Here is a 17,109-nt window from a genome sequence, read left to right as displayed (position 1 = left end):
AACCCGGCCCATAGACCAGGTCTAGATCACTCCTCAAAACGGGTAAAAATATCCTCTATGTTCTATCCTTGAAAACTCCCAACCTAAAACCCTCACACTCATTCTCAATTCTCAGACCTCCATTTTCTCTCTCCTCCACAACAATGGCGTCCACCATAACCCGCTCTCTCACCTCCCTCCGCCCCACCACAACCACCACACTCACCTCCTTCAAACGTCTCCTCAATTCTCTCTCCTCCACCACCATCACCCACCCTCCGCCCATCTCCGCCTTCCCTCGCCCAGCTCGTCCTTCCGTCTTCATCTCCAACTCAGTCCGAGTCATCTCTGCAACTCGGTTCAACTCCATCCGATGCCGGGTCAACCGCTCTGGACCCTACTCGCCCCTCAACAACAACTCCGGTGGGTCCAATTTTAGCGATCGCCCTCCGACGGAGATTGCGCCGTTGTTTCCTGGGTGTGATTATGAGCATTGGTTGATTGTTATGGATAAGCCTGGTGGTGAAGGTGCTAATAAACAGCAGATGATTGATTGTTATGTTCAAACCCTAGCTAAAGTTCTTGGAAGGTAAATATTATCACTCTTTTCTTGTTTTGGGTTTTGTTTCTTTTATCTTAATTAATTCGTATTACTGTTTTAATCGATACCTTAATTACACCAATTGACGCATAATTTGTGTTGAATTTTTTTTTGTTTTTTTTTTCTCCTGTTGTATTTAGGATTTTCATTGTTTAGTGTGAAATGTTGATATAATTATTTCATCAATTCATTAGCTTTATTGTTTTTTTTGTTTATAAATTATTATTCAGTCTGGTGAAATGGGTGTTGTTTGTTTGGTTCATGATTTTGGTATGTGAGGTTGCAAATTTTTATTTTTATTTAAATGCTGAATTTTTGGGTAGAAAAATGATTAAATATATTGATTGTTTTTTTTATTGTTGAAAGTTGGAAGAAATGATATTGATTTCAATAAATAATAAAATTTCTTGTTTATCATTTTAATTGCAAGATATAAGCAAATTCAGCGTTCTTTTTGTTTTGTTTCTACAATTTTAATGTGCTTTATCATTTGATAGATTAAATGGTGCTAATTCAAAACATAATACCCTGGTAGAGTGGTAGCTACAAAACTTTTTTTTTTTTTTTTTTTTTCCAAAACATCTATTCATGGAAAGTTGTAAAGGGTTAAGGAAAATATTTCGTTTTCAAATTAACACCTTTGACCGCAAAACCATGGCAAAAAACCAGTGCCAACAACACTAAATCGTACTAACACTTCCAAAAACCGGTGCCAACAACATTCAGTCGTACAATCAGGTTCTTGTTGTGTAAATTATGAATGTGACCAAGGCCTGATAATTGTTTCGGCTAGCATTTCATTTTGTTCAAACTCATTTTACTTTAAATTGCCTATATTGTGTTATTTATTTTCTTCATAAATTCGTGTATGCATTTGAATAGAATAGAATAGGATAGAATAGTAGAACATGTTTATTGGTCATTAAGAAGGTTATCAGGGATTAGAGGGAGAGCTAGTAACTAAAGTGTAGCTGTGTTCATGAATATGATAATTATCTTATGTTCAAGTAACGTTGTTTTATTACCTCAGTGAAGAGGAAGCCAAGAAGAAAATTTATAATGTGTCATGCGAAAGGTACTTTGGTTTCGGTTGTGAAGTTGATGAAGAAACTGCTAACAAAATGGAAGGTATGTGACTATGCAGTAGTCACTCATTTGATTGGTAAATGTATTTCTTTCAACGTTGTTACCTTTAATTTGGATGCCATTTTTTGTTGTAGGTTTGCCTGGTGTCCTCTTCGTGCTTCCTGATTCTTATGTGGATGCTGAGTACAAAGATTATGGAGGTAAATAGCTAGTGTATTAAAAATGTTGCCTCTATTTATGGTTAAATGCCTATTTTTTCCATATTTTATGCCTATCATCTCCACTACAGTTTGTTCATGCAACATATTTGAAAAATTAGCTGCCACTGTGAATTTCATTTAAAGGACATATTTTGAATTCATTTGTTGGAGCGATGCATTATCTTATAGATTATTAATTTGGTTGATTTCATGCCCTCTTTCCTTTTATTGCAATATACTCCATGTATATTCTATAGTCTTACTCACTCTTACAGCATACTGGAATACTTGAGAGTCATCAGTCATGAGTTGAGGGACCTTGACTCTATAAGATTTGTAACCTGCTAGAATGATTTGAATGTCAATTTGTTAATTACTTAATATATTGAATAGTATATCCTTGCCTAAATGTATTTGTCTAAGTTTGTGATTCACGGTGATTATGCTTATTTTGCATACTTCCTCCTGTTCATATTAGTTGACACATTTCATTAAGACATGTTTGCCAATGCATAACTTCCAAATAATAATATCTTTGATTTTGTACGACAAAAATTATAAAAATATGATATTTGGAAAGTAGATGTTGATACGAATCAAACAAGACCCTACTTGACTATGTTCGAATTTTTTTATTGTAGTAGTTGTTTCCTGTAAACTACTATTTGAATCTTTTCAACATTTTGTCCTATTTGCTGCAATTGGTGATCCATTAGCAATATGATAGCCTTTTCTACTCTGTAGCCAACTGCAATCATTAACTGAAAGTGAAGATGTGTTTTTAACTGAAGTAATAGGTTAGTCGTGTCAAGTAATGTAGAGAATTGTGCTTGTTCCTTTGTTTACATTCCCAGTAATGCTTAACTTGGAAGACGAATTGGTCCAAGGTCCCATCCTTTGACGACTTCTGAATAAACATAATTTTTAATAAATAAATTACCAAAGTATCTATGATAAACTGATAAAGTGGTGTCATCCCTATCCTTACTCCTTTCACTCATACTGAGTAAGGGATACTATGTGAAGGTTTAGAAGATACTCCATATATATACTAAGTATATTCACTAGAGAATTTCACAATTTGTGAGTTGTGATTGCCTTGGAGCTTCTCCTAGCAATAGTTTTGAAATCATTATACTGAAATGCTGTATTTTTAATTTCTTGCAGCGGAGCTGTTCGTTAATGGTGAAATTGTCCAGAGATCTCCAGAAAGGCAAAGGAGAGTGGAACCAGTGCCACAAAGAAATCAAGACAGACCAAGATATAATGATAGGACTAGGTATCAAAGGAGGAGGGAAAATATGAGGTAGACTCCGTGAATATGGACTGAGAGGACCTGCGCTGGCTAATAACCTGGTTGTTTGCAAGTAATGTGTTCGGCATGGTCATGCTGGCTGTCTATCAGAATTTGTAGTGTCGAACTAGGGCTCACAATAGTCTATCTGTAATTTCAGTGTCACACTAGGTTCAAAAAAGTGTTCTTTTTGTCTCTCCTTGTGGGACTTCGAGTTGTGGAAATGAGAACTTTTATCTACTGCTTGTTTGATTAAGTATATTCAGTAAGGACTTGTGTATAAAAATTTGTTTTGCAAGGCTACTAATTGGTAAATTTAAGGAGACTTATCTATGACTAACAGACTAAGGGCCTTGATCTGCTTTCAAAATTGTGATGGGGGAAAAATAGATCATTTTCTTATTCTGTTCTGTCTTCACTCTTTCTCAATCAATATCCTCTACTGGGTCATCATCGTCTTTGGATGGGTATGCTTGTATTATCAATATATCATGGGAGGTTTCCATTTGTTAAACAATATGTATATGTACCCCCGACGATGGAATTTTGATGAATTGTAACAATGGAGTGTAATATGATCCAGCAAAGGGTTTGTTCAAATAACAACTTACTGCGCATTACATTCATAAATAAGAGCATGAAGAGAGATATAAATGACTACTTATTCCAGGAATTATGAGGATCAATTTTACACTTTGGGAGACTACACAACTTTTTCCAAGAAGGCCTATATATATTGTTCCACTCCTCATTTTAAAACACCCACAATTCCAGAGTCTCAAACTCGTTTTTCCATCGTTGGCTCCTCTCGTAGTTGTGTTTGCTACGCGCACACAAGCTCCCCGACCACCAACATAAAATTTATGAAGTGAATTAAATATGAGATCCATATATGTGGCCTCATCATAACCCTATTATTTTCAGGTGGAGGGTTGGACCAAACTACCCAAAAATTGTCCATTGAAAAAATACCTACTGCATGAAAAGGGATCAAAATTAATTAATTAAATAAATAAGGTAATCACAAAACTGAAAAGATTACACAAGTATGTATATGACTATCTAATAATCTTGCCTATCATCAAGAAGCAGTAATCCATTTTCTATTCCTATACTGTTTTTTTTATGCAACCGCAGAACCTCGAAAGTGCAATCCAAGAGCTTTCTGTATTGCCCTTTCTCCTTTTACTGCAGTTTCCATCATCTTATTTCCATTCGCAAGATATATCAATACCAAAAAATGATGCTGAACAAACACCAACGTTGCAGCCTGCAGAAGTTATGGCCAGAAAATTTTAGTCAGCCATGTGATATACTCGTAATATACTTGAATAAAACACTATGCCCACTAGCCATTCCAATTCATAATCGACTAAAAGATGAAGCAAAGCAAAAATTCTTACCTATCCATAATTTCTAAATAGATTTAGTCACCAGACACAAAAGTCTTCTCTTCATAATACTTCCGCTCGCTCGCTGCTTTCTTCTCATTCCGTTTCTGCAAAAAAAAAATCAGGAAGAATAGATCAGACAGCAACTCAACAAGTTAAATCAGATAATAATCCAACAAAAGAGAACCCCCCCCCCCCCCCCCCCCCCCCTCTTTAAATAAAATAGGCGCACATATGCATAATTTGGTGGATGTATAAAGGTGTGTAAGTAGAGAAAAGGCTACCTTAGCTTTCAGATGAATACAAAAGGAAGAAACAGCTGGTAAGAATGAAAAATGCACACCTGATAAGCTTCATGATTAGCAACGATTCTTCTAATAATTGTTGTGGTCGTTATGTCCAATGGACTTTCTATAACTTTGAAGATGCCCATACTTATAGGGACAGCATAAGGGTTGTCTTCTTCCTGTAAAATACAATTCACGCATTTTAGTATCAAGCAGAGATCAGATACTACATTGAAGCGACAAAAAAAAAAAAAAAAAAAAAAAAAAAAAAAAAAAAAAAAAAAAAAAAAAAAGAGTATTTACCTGCTGGAAGTCATCACTCTCAGCTACAGTTCCATGGACCACCAATGAGATATTGAAGGTCGTAATCTGCACCAGCAACAAACAAGTAAAATATACAAAACTGCTAATGATGTAGTAAGATAGAGTATGTTTTGATTAATGTCAAAACAAAAATAATTATTTCTCTATATTAAAAAAATTTGCAAATTAGGAGTTATAGGTAAAAAGAGAAATGGAGCAAATTAATAAAAATATGAAGGAAAAAAAAAAAAAAGCAAATGAACCATTTGTTATTAATTAAAATAAACAAAAGATAAACAGAACAGGCACAAAATCCTTGAAGAAATAAAAAGGGAGCATTACTTTGCATTTTAACAAGATGCTCAATAATCAAATATCCAAGGGAGTGTCAATAGAATAAACTCCTATGTCCATTGACTCCATTGTTATGTTTTCAAGTGATAGTACGACCATTTAGGCTAATTTAGACTAATTATCCCTCATTCTATTGGTCGCTTACAAAAATCAATTTCTCTGTACTGTTCTATATTAGATGTAACACCTTCAATTCATGATACAATCATAATGATAGTTAAACATATATATCATCTAAAAAGATATGCAGCTCAGTAAGTCTGATAAATAATAACAATTTCAGCAAAAGATTTCCATGTTTGCCTCTTTCCAAGAATTCAAATGGGTAAACAGAATGTGAGAGGGTGGAGTCATTCATAATGGAGCCACCCGGGAGAGAGGGAAGCCAAGAGAAATTTATATTGGCATAAATGTCAACACAGCTGACCAAACAGAAAGATCGAGCACAATATTTTCAATATTGGCTAGAGCAAACCTTTTTTGACTATTGCTCCTCTTCAATTCACAAAGTTTGTATAATGAAAGGGGGCACTATCAACAAGTGAAAAGAGAAACCACAAGCTACCAAATGGAAAAGAAAACTAACCGTATCTTTAGACACTTCCCAAGGAGCACCAATGATGACCTCGTCTACATAGCGACATGCCAAGACACTTAGGCTTCTTTCATGAAGATTCATTATTGGTTGATGACTACCTCGTTTAGCACTGTACAAATTAACACATTAAAACAAAGTTTCTAGAGAGAGAGAGAGGAGGAAAAGGGAAAATAGAATAAAAACACTTATATCAAACTCAAAAAGTTTAGGTAGGCATACCCACACCACCTTCATCACACACCCTAACCTCAGTAGGTGAAAGAGGAGGTGTAGTGGACGGAGACATTGGCAGGAGAACTATATTGGGGGGTAGAGTTGAAGGTAGATAAATAAATAAAGAAAACCACAGAAAACAAGACAAAAGGCTAACATTTTTCCTAAACAAATATAAATTAATTTCTACTAACTCTATCATCCAAAATTAGTTTCTTTGAGGGAAATTGAAGTTTTAGGGAACTTATCACTACATAGCTCAAGACACATAAATTCTCCCCAAGCATTTACTTATTTCATTCAAGTCAAAAGTGGCGTTGAAGGATACCGGAATGATTTTATAAATGTACTTGTGGGTGTAAACAAGGTCATATGACATGCAAAGAAGGAAAAAGGACTACATATTTAAGGCAAAGAGATTATTATTGTTTATAAAGGCAATTACAATCTATGCTATATAACAACAGATACTACTAATGAAATCAATATTGAAGTGAACCCCGTCCTGGAATTATTACATGAGAAGGGCATAGATTATAACCTGACAGTCTGGTCAGTATGGATTCCAACAAGAAGGAAATCTCCTAATTCCCGAGCAAGCCGTAATATCTATGAGTCAAAAGAACATCGCAATTGAAGTTAGCATATAAATTTCATAGGTATACAACAATAAACTAAACAATGCAAACAAGAATAACAATGTGATCCGGCTCTATTCAACTTTACATGTCGTATTTTGGATCAGATCAGTTCATTTATGACTTATCTGAATCAGATGTGGAACTAAACTAGCTAAATTGAGCTAGAGTTGCAAAGGCTTCATAAGGTCATAAGATACAATAAGCAGATTCAGTTGAACATAGAAGCTTGAAAACTCTATGCGCCTTAACCTTAACATACAATAGATAAAGGCCAGCAAGGCCACTTAGAAAGTAATATTTAATCTCTCTTATAGAAAGGGAGGGAGGAGAAGCGACAGCATGTGGGCATAAGAAGGTGGAAAAACAGAAAACAAGAAAAATTATGACATAAAGCGTTAAGAAAGAGAACCATACCTCCACATGCCCTGCATGGAAAAGATCAAAAGCGCCATCAATATAAACAATACGTGAATCTGGTTTAGGGCCCTGCAAATAGAAGGAGAAACATTATATCACTATCATAAAGACTGCACAATTCATGCATGATATCAAGCAGATCATACAATTTGATTCAGACTGTCAGTGAAATTTATGCACTCTAATTAAGTATGGTATATACCTAGTTTGCAAGAAGTGCAAAAATGCTTCAGTCTTTTTAATCTCTTTCTAGATTTAGGATTTCAAAAGTCTTAGCATAGCTGCATACAAATTCAAGGATGCCTGTGCAAGATACAATGAAGTAACTGTTTATACCAAATTATTGGCATAAGATGCTTCTTCACTTTTCTCTCCCTCTTGTTGTCTTTTTTTCATGGTTCATGGCCCCACACTTTTTTTAACAAATCCTGGAATCTAACTGAGCTCAAGTACTACATTGAGCACACTGTAACACATAATCCCTGAATTGAACTTACCTGAACTTAGAAGCCCTAAGATATACATATTGGAACATATTAGCCCTAGATTGAGCTGATCTGAAATTAAAATATTCAGTTATATGCCCTGAGCAGAAGTACAGAACTTACTTGGGCTTTCTGAGCTAGTTAACTTGTGTGGAAACCTGAGCTTTAAATAAATGGAGAGAAAAAAAGGCCCAAGCATACTCATCTACATTTAAGAGGCTCTCTAAACCAACCCCTGCACAGCTAGATCACATGCAAGTTCTTCTATGATTATACTATGTCATAGGCATGTAGCATTAACAATCAAAAACTAAAAGGCTATCCTCACACTATCACCAACGCTTATCACCACATGTTTCTCACTTCGCATTAAACCTCGAATCCCCTTAGAGGCTTAGATCTTCAGGCAATGCACTGAAGGATTTACCAGGTCACCTCTATTCCCAAAGCATTGTAGGTGTATATTCACTTTCTCTATACAGCTGTGACAACTTTGCTTGAGTAGCTTCATTTCCAATCTTATCCTTGAATGTGTGACTAAATGAGACACCCATCGTATCATCCTCATTTCTGTGAAATACCTTGCAAATACATTAAAGCTTCATTTCCAACAAGTATTTAGGGAAGTTAATGAAGTGGCTCGCACTCTGGCTCATCTTAGCCCCATAGATTTCTCTACTAGAGTAATGGAATATTGATACTTAGTTGCTTGCCATCAAAAATTAAAATAAATAAAAAATACTGAAAGCTGTTGTGACAATTGGTGGATGATTTAATCACCACATACTGAATTTTAATTCCCTCAAATGACTGGTCCTATATATTTCTATTTCCTGTGGAAATGCTCACTCTCTAATTATTGATACTGTGTAGATTTAATTTGATATACGGAGTACTATATAACAGATTGTGATTGCGGTAGTCTGCAAGTTGGATACAACACAATGGTGATAGCACTAGTGCAAATAATTTGATTGTTAATCTCACTTTAAGATGAATTAACTGATTTTCCCATAATAGCATTAGCAATATCTCTATACAAATTTTTGGATAAATTTAGCATTTTTAATTCACCTCCTTTCATTTGTTATATCCTTTCTATCTCTCTCACTTATAATCTGAAAGTCATCATTACCAGGGCAGCAAAGCAATTCGTCAATTTGTTAGTACCAATACTCCAATTTCATAGGGCCCTAACTCCCTAAGGGAGATCAAAGAAGTACCAAAATCTTCAAAAATATGCTATGTTCTCTTGCTCAATACTACTTCCTCTCCTCGTTAGTTCTATTCTTTTTATCCTCCCCCAGTGCTCTCTCACTTATAATCTGAAAGTCTTCATCAACAGGACAGCAAAGCAATTCATCAATTTGTTACCTCCAATACTTGAATTTTGTAGGGCCATAGGGGAGATTAAAAAAAAGGTACCAAAAATTTTAAAGAATCTGCTCTGCTTCTTTTCCTCAATATTACCTAGCTAGCTCACTCCCTACCTCACCCCAGTGATCTCAACCCCTTCTCCCTAACCCCATAAATTTCCATATATGTTTGCCTGATGGCATCAAAATTCTTTCACATTTCTAATGGTCATGGTGCACAATATGGAATGATCAGGCTGACATAGACCTTAGCCATCTCCTAGTGTCTAAATCTAATAGAACTAAGATCTGACTACTGACTATTAAACCCTAGGGGATGCCAGGTGGACTTAACTCTCCAAAAGTCTTATTGCATAGGAAGGGTAAGTGGTGAAGAACTGAAGTTTAGTGCTTTTGCTTTATTCAAAGTTAGTATCCTTTTTTTCCAGCAGAAGAGAGCAACAAGAACAATAAAATATATCCAAAGTAGGAGATGAGGTGTTTAAATTTTTTACTTACTAAGCATAAACCTATCAATTTCACTATCATTATGTTAGCTCCCACCTATCTTTTTCTGTCAGAAGTTATATGTTGTTATATAAGTTAAGGCTGTTAAGCGTATATAAGAAAAAATAATTCACCGACTAAAACCCAAAAAACTAGGAGTGAGAACCCATGACAAACCACAATTTAAAAATTCTTTCCACACCCATTTCACACACCAGGATATGCAGAAGAACAAAATAACAATGTTCTTGTTTCAAAAAAAAAAGTACTCAAGGGGTAATGGGTTTTCCGTTTCTTACACTGATTTGTTATATGTCTGCAATTATTCTAAGAGACTTTGTGAGATTGGAATGTGTAGCCTCATTTGTTTAGAATTTATATCCAGTATGATACCTTCAACACACACTTAAAAATTAAAATATAATGAAACTGTTTCTAGACCACACTGACTGAAGATATCCTGAATTGATTCCTTTTTCGAGTGGTCTTAACATATCTAATACTTCGTATCACCTAATAGTCAATGGATAGTTGACCATGATGATGATTTATCATCTCCAAAGATAGCAATATGACTTATGCAATCTAATCATGTTTCCAACTCTTACAAAAATATCCTAATTTAATAATTTGAGGATTCAAATTAACATGAAATTTGAGGATTCAAATGAACAAATGTAACAAGCTTGTATATGAAAGATTGAAAAAAAAAAAAAAAAAAAAAAAAAAAAAAAAAAAAAAGGAAAAACCCCATTCCAAAAGTCAATACTCTAGTTGTTTACAGGGGATGTTAGGTACCTTTCCATTTGAAAACTGAACAATTCTGCGAGATGTTGGAAGAAAGTGCGAGATACGAGTTCCACTACGGTCATCAAACTTTTGGCTATGGCCATGACTGAACTGTCTCTGGAGGGAAGAGTGATTGGATTTTTCATTAGAAGACCTTTCTCTAACACAAAGAAGCATACGTCCTGCACAGGGACACTAAATGTATCAGGAAAACACATAAGTTACAGTACCAAATGAAAACCATATGCATGAGTCTAAAGCTACTTAACAAATAACTTATATAGCAAAGGTGCAGCAGGTGAATATTGTCACTGAACCAAAAGCCAAATAGCTAGAAAAATACCATTTTACATTAGATTAAGCATAATGCAGGGCAAATAAATCAAATATTAGAATAGAGTTACTACCAACAATGTCTGTACTGGACACTCCTTCAGTACGTTTGATCTGCTTAAAACGGCCAGCTCTTTTGGCCAGAGCGTAAGCATCAGATCCATCAGGAAGAAGACATGGGTCATCCCCATGAATAATGTAGTCAATATCATATTCATCAAAAAGCTTCTTCATAAAATCTTCAGTAATTGCATAAGGAGCATCAGGAATGACCTCATCCACCCATTTTACAGCTTGGACCATGATCATCCTGTCAAAAAGTTTGATATTATAGAGCTATTGTGATCACAATATCTAACAGTATAGCTATGCAACAATTGACAATATCCCTTAAACTTTTCAGAATTAGAGTTAAACATGTAACAATAACTTCATCCAGATTACCAGCAATATTTGCAAGCTTTAAGTCGTAAAATAATTAAAATATCAATCTTAAGTCAATGCTCTTCTTATTACCTAAGACACTACTAAGTCAAAGGAAATATCTTCCATATAAATACTTCACACGCTCTCTTCATACTAACAATAACAATTTAATGACATTCCGTAAAAGAAACCGCACAACCTTATATAGAAGTTTCTTTTTCCAAGAGAACATATAACATCTCTAGCAATTGTAATACCCCATAGTCAACCTAAGAACATCATATCCAAAACCCCTAAAAATCTCACTATCAAATATAAACAAAATGGTGATCTACTTCAGTTGTCATTTGGAAATTGTGACTACTCAAACATGTTAACACATACATAGTCTACTTTGCTAATAATCATTTAGATTCCAAAATTGACAATGTAACAACACATCAAAACTACAACAATCAATCATCTACGACCGCCTTTGCCTCAGCAGAACAAACCAGAATACTTGCTGGCTAGCTCGCGCAACAACCTAATTCGGGTTTTTATTACAAATACATGAAATTCAAGTCTCAATTAGCTCATTTGAGTAAACACAACATTGACAGGCATAAAACATCACAAATATAATAACCCATTTCACAAATTTCAACATAATTCAAAAAAAACCAGCTGAAACATCCCAAAAATACATGAATTTCACATAAAATCAGAGAAAAAGAGACACCTTTCATGAAGAGGAGTAACAGGAGGACCCTTATTAGCAGTGATTTCAGCATCACTAACAACACCAACAACTAATTGATCCCCAAGATTTCGAGCTTGACGAAGAGCATTACAATGGCCATAATGCATCATATCAAAACACCCATCCATATAAACACGAATTGGCTTCTTCTTCTTCCGAACCCATAATTCTAGGGTTTCCGATAACCCACTAGCATGAATCCCCCAAATTGATAACCCTAATGCCACACCTCCCACCACACATTTCGCAATTAACCTCAATTTCTTTTCTCCATTATTCTCAACAATTGAATCCGACGCCATTGTTATTGAATTTGATGATTCTTTTTCTCTTCAAATTCAGCTGGGCATAAAATGGGTAATTCTGACTATTGCCTTAGATTTCTGGGAAAATGGGGTTTTTGTTTGTTAACGTTAAAGATGATATCTTTCTGATTTTCTTCTGAGTATGTTGTAGAGAAATCTGGAGGAATTGATTCTGACACAGAAAAAGTGATGCTTTAGTTTATCAACAAGTTCTCAAGTTAAAGGTTAAAGTACTATATTAGGCAATGAATGTGTCTTGTGTGTGATTTGGATTCTTAGTTGAAAAGGTACTCTGTGACTTCTTTGTGTGTTAAGAGGGTACTTTCCCTTAAAGATAAAAGGTACTTTCCCCTAAAGTTAAAGGTATTTTGTGTCATTGTATGTTAAAATAGGGTGTTAACGCGTGATCAATTTTGGATCGGATTGAATAGGGTGTTAAAGCGTAATTGATTTCGGGTCGGGTTGATTGAGGTTGGATAGAAGACAAGTCATGTGGAAATAGGTTTATTTTGATTGGTTTGAGTCAACTTTGAAAATTATTAAGTCTAATTACTTTAGTGTGGTTTCAAATCAAATTGGGCCATAATTTAGGAGGCCATGGCCATTTCAATTGAAATACATTGGGTATGTTTACATTCCTATTGGTTCAACTTATAATCGAGTAAGGATGTAATCGAGACCGGTCATATATCTGATTCAAATGGCTCAAATCAGAAACATATTTAACTGAGTTAAAGTGGCTTAGGAATATCTGATTGATTTATGATCAATCAATGTTTTAATGACTTTGGTTAATCTGGTAATGAACTAGTGGTAGAGATGCTAATAAGTCAATATGTTTGCAAACAACTCGCAAGGAAGCCCAGTAAAATCTCGCTCATTAATTGAACAAACTTGAACAATAGTTTAAGGCTCATTTACTAAACAAACTTTACTTAACCAATAATATGTTCAACTCATCAGTGTTTGCTAACATCTCAATTAAAATTGTAATAAAATAAAACTTGTTTTTTTTTAATAATGGAATACTATAGAATGATAAAATACATGTTTACACAAGTTTTTCTCAAGTTCAAACGCTTTTAGATAGTAAATGGCTTAGGATAAATGGGTCACAAGTCTTAAACGGTTCAAACATAACAGGTTAAGTCCTTACGGAGTTACGAGTTGAAACAAGTCAGTTATTCATATTTACTCGGGTTATAAATGGCTTGGATTTCTAGCACATGTTGTAGACGATTTAAATGAACTAGATTGGGGCCATAAACGGTTTTAGTATACTGTGCTAAGAAATAAAATTAATAAACTAAACTTATCAAATAGACAAATACCAACGATATTGGTTTTGGGAAAAGATATTATGTATCAAGACTTTTAGGTATATAATCAATCTAGAATTATATAGGCTTGGGATAGAGCTTTTCATGGGCGGGACGACCCGCTAAGCCTGTCCAACCCGGCCCGCATAAAGGTCGGGCTTGGACAACCTTTTTGAAAAAAATTGGATATTTGGGCGGGCTAGTCCCGGCCGGTTAACATAAATGGGCGTGTATGGACAAGAAATATGTATCGCGGGCTAGCCCGCCCGGCCCGTTTATTAATATATACTACTACTACTACTACTACTACTACTACTACTACTACTAATAATAATAATAATAATAATAATAATAATAATAAGGGAAATTCTCTTTGGTAACACTATGGTTTTTAAAATTCTCAGTGGTAAATTGCAAAAAAAGTTAATATCATTGGTAAACTTGAATTTTGCATATTCAATTGACTATAACATTAATGATAAATTTTAACTCAATATTTAACCATAGTTAGTTTTTTTTTTTTTTTTTTTACATTTATTATATATTTTTAAAAAAAAAAAAAAAAAATCACCCAAACCCCAACAGCTAGCACTCTCCATCCCCCCCTCCCACGCCGGCGCCCAGCCCCACCTTCGCCGGTGCGCCGGCCTCCCCCACCTCGTCGCACCTCTCCTTCCCCCTTAACTACCACCCCTTCACGATTATTCGCTAGTTAGTTTCTGCAATTTCCTTTGTGTTGCTGTAATTAGGGTTTCGAAATTAAGGTCGAAAATTAGGTGTTTCTTCAATTTTCAAAGCTTTAGGCTTGATTCACCTCAGTTTTAGGGTTTGATTTCACTGAGTTTGTTTTTTGCTCGATTTTAGGGTTGATTTTGCTCAGTTTTAGGGTCGATTTTGCTCAGTGTAAGGGTTTGAAGGCGGCGATTTTTGCTAGTAAAGAGGGGTCAACGGCGGATATGGCCGCCCAAGCAGTCGTTCGCTGAGAAAGGTTGTGCGATCTGGGCGTGGAAGGGTTCGACACTAGGGAAGGGGAGGCCTGCCGATCATAGTGGACAGGTTCGACGCTGGGAAAGGTAGGGTTTGTCGGTCTTAACGTGGCCGCCTGCGACGGGGGTCAGGGTGGTCAGGCTGGCTGGTGGTGGGGGAGGGTTAGGGATGCGATTTTTTAATTTTTTTAAAATAAATTAATTATTGAAAAATAAAAAATTTAACCATGATTAGTGAGTTTATATTAAAATAGCTATTATCTTTGGTAAGCAACAATTCAAGTTTACCAATGATAATAACTTTTTTTGCAATTCACCACTGAGAATTTTAAAAAATATAGTGTTACCAAAGAGAATTTCCCTAATAATAATCTTATTTTAATAATTTTATTTAATTAGTTAGTTATGACATACTTTGTGTATTTTTGAAAATAAATGCAAAGAGACTATATTGAACTATAAGCTTTTATTAGTTACAATTATTCATTTTAATTTTATATTTTATCATTAACACTTTTTAAATAAGTTTTATCTTACACATATTTATAACATATGTCATAATTTCAACCTTTTTTTAAAAAATCTATTACCATTTGTGAACAAAAAATTATAAGACAACTATACCAAAATAATTTTAGCACAAGTAAATAATAAAAAAATTAGTTAGTGTTATAAAAAAAAATAAAACAAAAATTAAGGCTCGTTAGCCCGCGGGCATGGACAAAGTATCAAGCCCGCATAAAAGGGTTCGGGTTTGCTACATAAAGCCCGTTGGACAAAAAATAAGCATAGGCCCGGCCCGCTACCCGTCCAAGCCCGCAAATGATCACCTCTAGCTTGGGGAACAAGTAAAATATCAAAATTGATGTGGGTTTCTAGGTTAGCATGAATAAAAGGGTTTAGACTTATTAGAAAATTGTGATGATTTATTGAAGAGGAAAATTATCAAGAGGGTTAATGACGGTTTATTGAGGAGGAAAATCATCCATGATGGTTTTTCGAGTAGGAAAATCATTAAGAGGGTGAAAGTAATGATGATTTATTGAGGAGGATAACCACCAAGAAGGTTATTAACTTATTTTGTTGGAAGACTGGAAATTTAATTAATAAAACAATATTTTTGTTTGAAGGGAAGAAATCCAAATTCTTCATAAACATTGTCTCTTTTATTATCGTGTTTTGCTATTTATTTTATATTGTGTTTGAGGGTAAATTCCAAAATCGTTCCATTGCACACATCTGTTATAACATAACGAGTTGAGTTTAATTTCTCATCTAATATTGTCATTGTATATAACTTTCAAATTTTATGTATGAGGTTATGCAATTTTTTCCTGTCTTTTGTACCACTATATTAATTGTTGTGAGAGTGTTGGGCAAAAACTTGTTAACAATCGCGCAATTGACCTCGCTAGGACTTGGGGTCATTTAAAGTAGCTCAAAGCCGTCAAAGGTACGCCCCTAAAGTTACTACCTTTAACAACAAATACTCTAACTTTGAATAATTTTTATAAGAATTACTTTTAAATAATTTTAAAAGAAGTACTAGAAAAATGAAATGAACTAGATAGAGATATTGTACATTCACCCTCAAACACACATACAAAAACATAATTATAAAAACAGATATTCAAGCTGCACAATAATTAGACATAATGATAGATTAAAATAGAATTACCTCTATCATTGTTGTTACACAATCAGAAAAAGTTAACCGGTTTCAAAACATGAAAGATATATAGTACGTATTACTCTTTATGTCGTCTTTTGTTATTAGCACCATGAGCTCATTTTATGTAAGAGCTTTATGAGTCATATGTTTTAAACATAAAGGGACAAAAGGGAGTATAAACTAATCTTGACTATTAGAGGCAAATCTATAAGCTAAGACTAAGAAAAACCTAGAAGCAGTTCGATTGTTGTTATATGTTGATGATGTCCCTTTTGCTTGTTGCTAAATTGCTACTGTAGTAACTTCGTCTGTCGTATGTTAGCGCTAGCTCTAGTTGATTATCTGTTGATAAGGGACGTTAATTGGGCTTCTTAGTTATGTGTTCTAGTGGCTTAGTGGGCTTCCTCCTTTGGACTGGTCCAAATAAATAAAAAACATAAATGAATAAATAAATACTTGTTCACTTCACCTTATTTTTGTAAAACTGAAATTATTTTTGCTAAAGTGAAATTAATTTTATCGATCTGAAATTATTTTATTGTATTGAAGCTATTTTTGCTAAATTGAAATAATTTTTACTGATTCTCTATTTTATCGAGGGTGGGAGAAAGCAGATGCACGGGAAGGAAGAAGAAGATAGGAGGAGGAAGATGATGAATTTTGCAAACGTCCGTCATCTAGGTCCATATGTCACTGTCATATGACAATTAAAGAACAAAATACTCTGTTATTTCAATGGGCCAACGCGAAAGCCAATGCATTTGTAATACAAATATTGCGTGAGATAAACAACCCAGGTTTATCTCTGTTATAAATTTGGGCTCCC

The 17,109-nt window shown here is 34.6% G+C and overlaps 2 protein-coding genes across 2 annotated transcripts; one reads left to right on the top strand and one right to left on the bottom strand.

Annotated features, from left to right (window-relative positions):
* Nucleotides 1-63: 63 nt before the first annotated feature.
* On the top strand, nt 64-3,463 carry LOC145624129 (multiple organellar RNA editing factor 2, chloroplastic-like). The gene is made up of 4 exons (XM_081677090.1): nt 64-568; nt 1,611-1,708; nt 1,801-1,866; nt 3,034-3,463. Exons 1-4 carry the CDS (start codon nt 144-146, stop codon nt 3,174-3,176), a joined length of 732 nt encoding a protein of 243 aa, XP_081533216.1. The 5' UTR covers nt 64-143; the 3' UTR covers nt 3,177-3,463.
* A 673-nt stretch (nt 3,464-4,136) lies between these two features.
* Nucleotides 4,137-12,585, bottom strand: LOC145616117 (ethanolamine-phosphate cytidylyltransferase-like). The gene is made up of 10 exons (XM_081670826.1): nt 11,981-12,585; nt 10,908-11,143; nt 10,510-10,682; nt 7,362-7,433; nt 6,848-6,915; nt 6,082-6,202; nt 5,142-5,207; nt 4,895-5,017; nt 4,564-4,658; nt 4,137-4,430 (listed from the first exon to the last, which is right to left on the bottom strand). Exons 1-9 carry the CDS (start codon nt 12,301-12,303, stop codon nt 4,587-4,589), a joined length of 1,254 nt encoding a protein of 417 aa, XP_081526952.1. The 5' UTR covers nt 12,304-12,585; the 3' UTR covers nt 4,137-4,430; nt 4,564-4,586.
* Nucleotides 12,586-17,109: the final 4,524 nt, after the last annotated feature.

Source organism: Chenopodium album, chromosome 3 (assembly GCF_948465745.1).
Source record: "Chenopodium album chromosome 3, dcCheAlbu1.1, whole genome shotgun sequence".
Taxonomy (NCBI): domain Eukaryota; kingdom Viridiplantae; phylum Streptophyta; class Magnoliopsida; order Caryophyllales; family Amaranthaceae; genus Chenopodium; species Chenopodium album.
The sequence above is the reverse complement of the archived record's forward strand: the minus strand, read 5'-3'. Positions and strand labels throughout refer to the sequence as shown.

Bases quoted from the DNA above. Each gene is read 5' to 3' on its own strand.
- LOC145624129 (XM_081677090.1), top strand. From the start codon at position 144: ATGGCGTCCACCATAACCCGCTCTCTCACCTCCCTCCGCCCCACCACA. The intron at 569-1,610 runs GTAAATATTATC...TTATTACCTCAG, and splicing joins CTAGCTAAAGTTCTTGGAAG to TGAAGAGGAAGCCAAGAAGA. The intron at 1,709-1,800 runs GTATGTGACTAT...TTTTTGTTGTAG, and splicing joins AACTGCTAACAAAATGGAAG to GTTTGCCTGGTGTCCTCTTC.
- LOC145616117 (XM_081670826.1), bottom strand. From the start codon at position 12,303: ATGGCGTCGGATTCAATTGTTGAGAATAATGGAGAAAAGAAATTGAGG. The intron at 7,434-10,509 runs GTACCTAACATC...TTCTATTTGCAG, and splicing joins TTCAGTTTTCAAATGGAAAG to GGCCCTAAACCAGATTCACG. The intron at 4,659-4,894 runs GTGTGCATTTTT...TTTTTTTTGCAG, and splicing joins CTAATCATGAAGCTTATCAG to AAACGGAATGAGAAGAAAGC.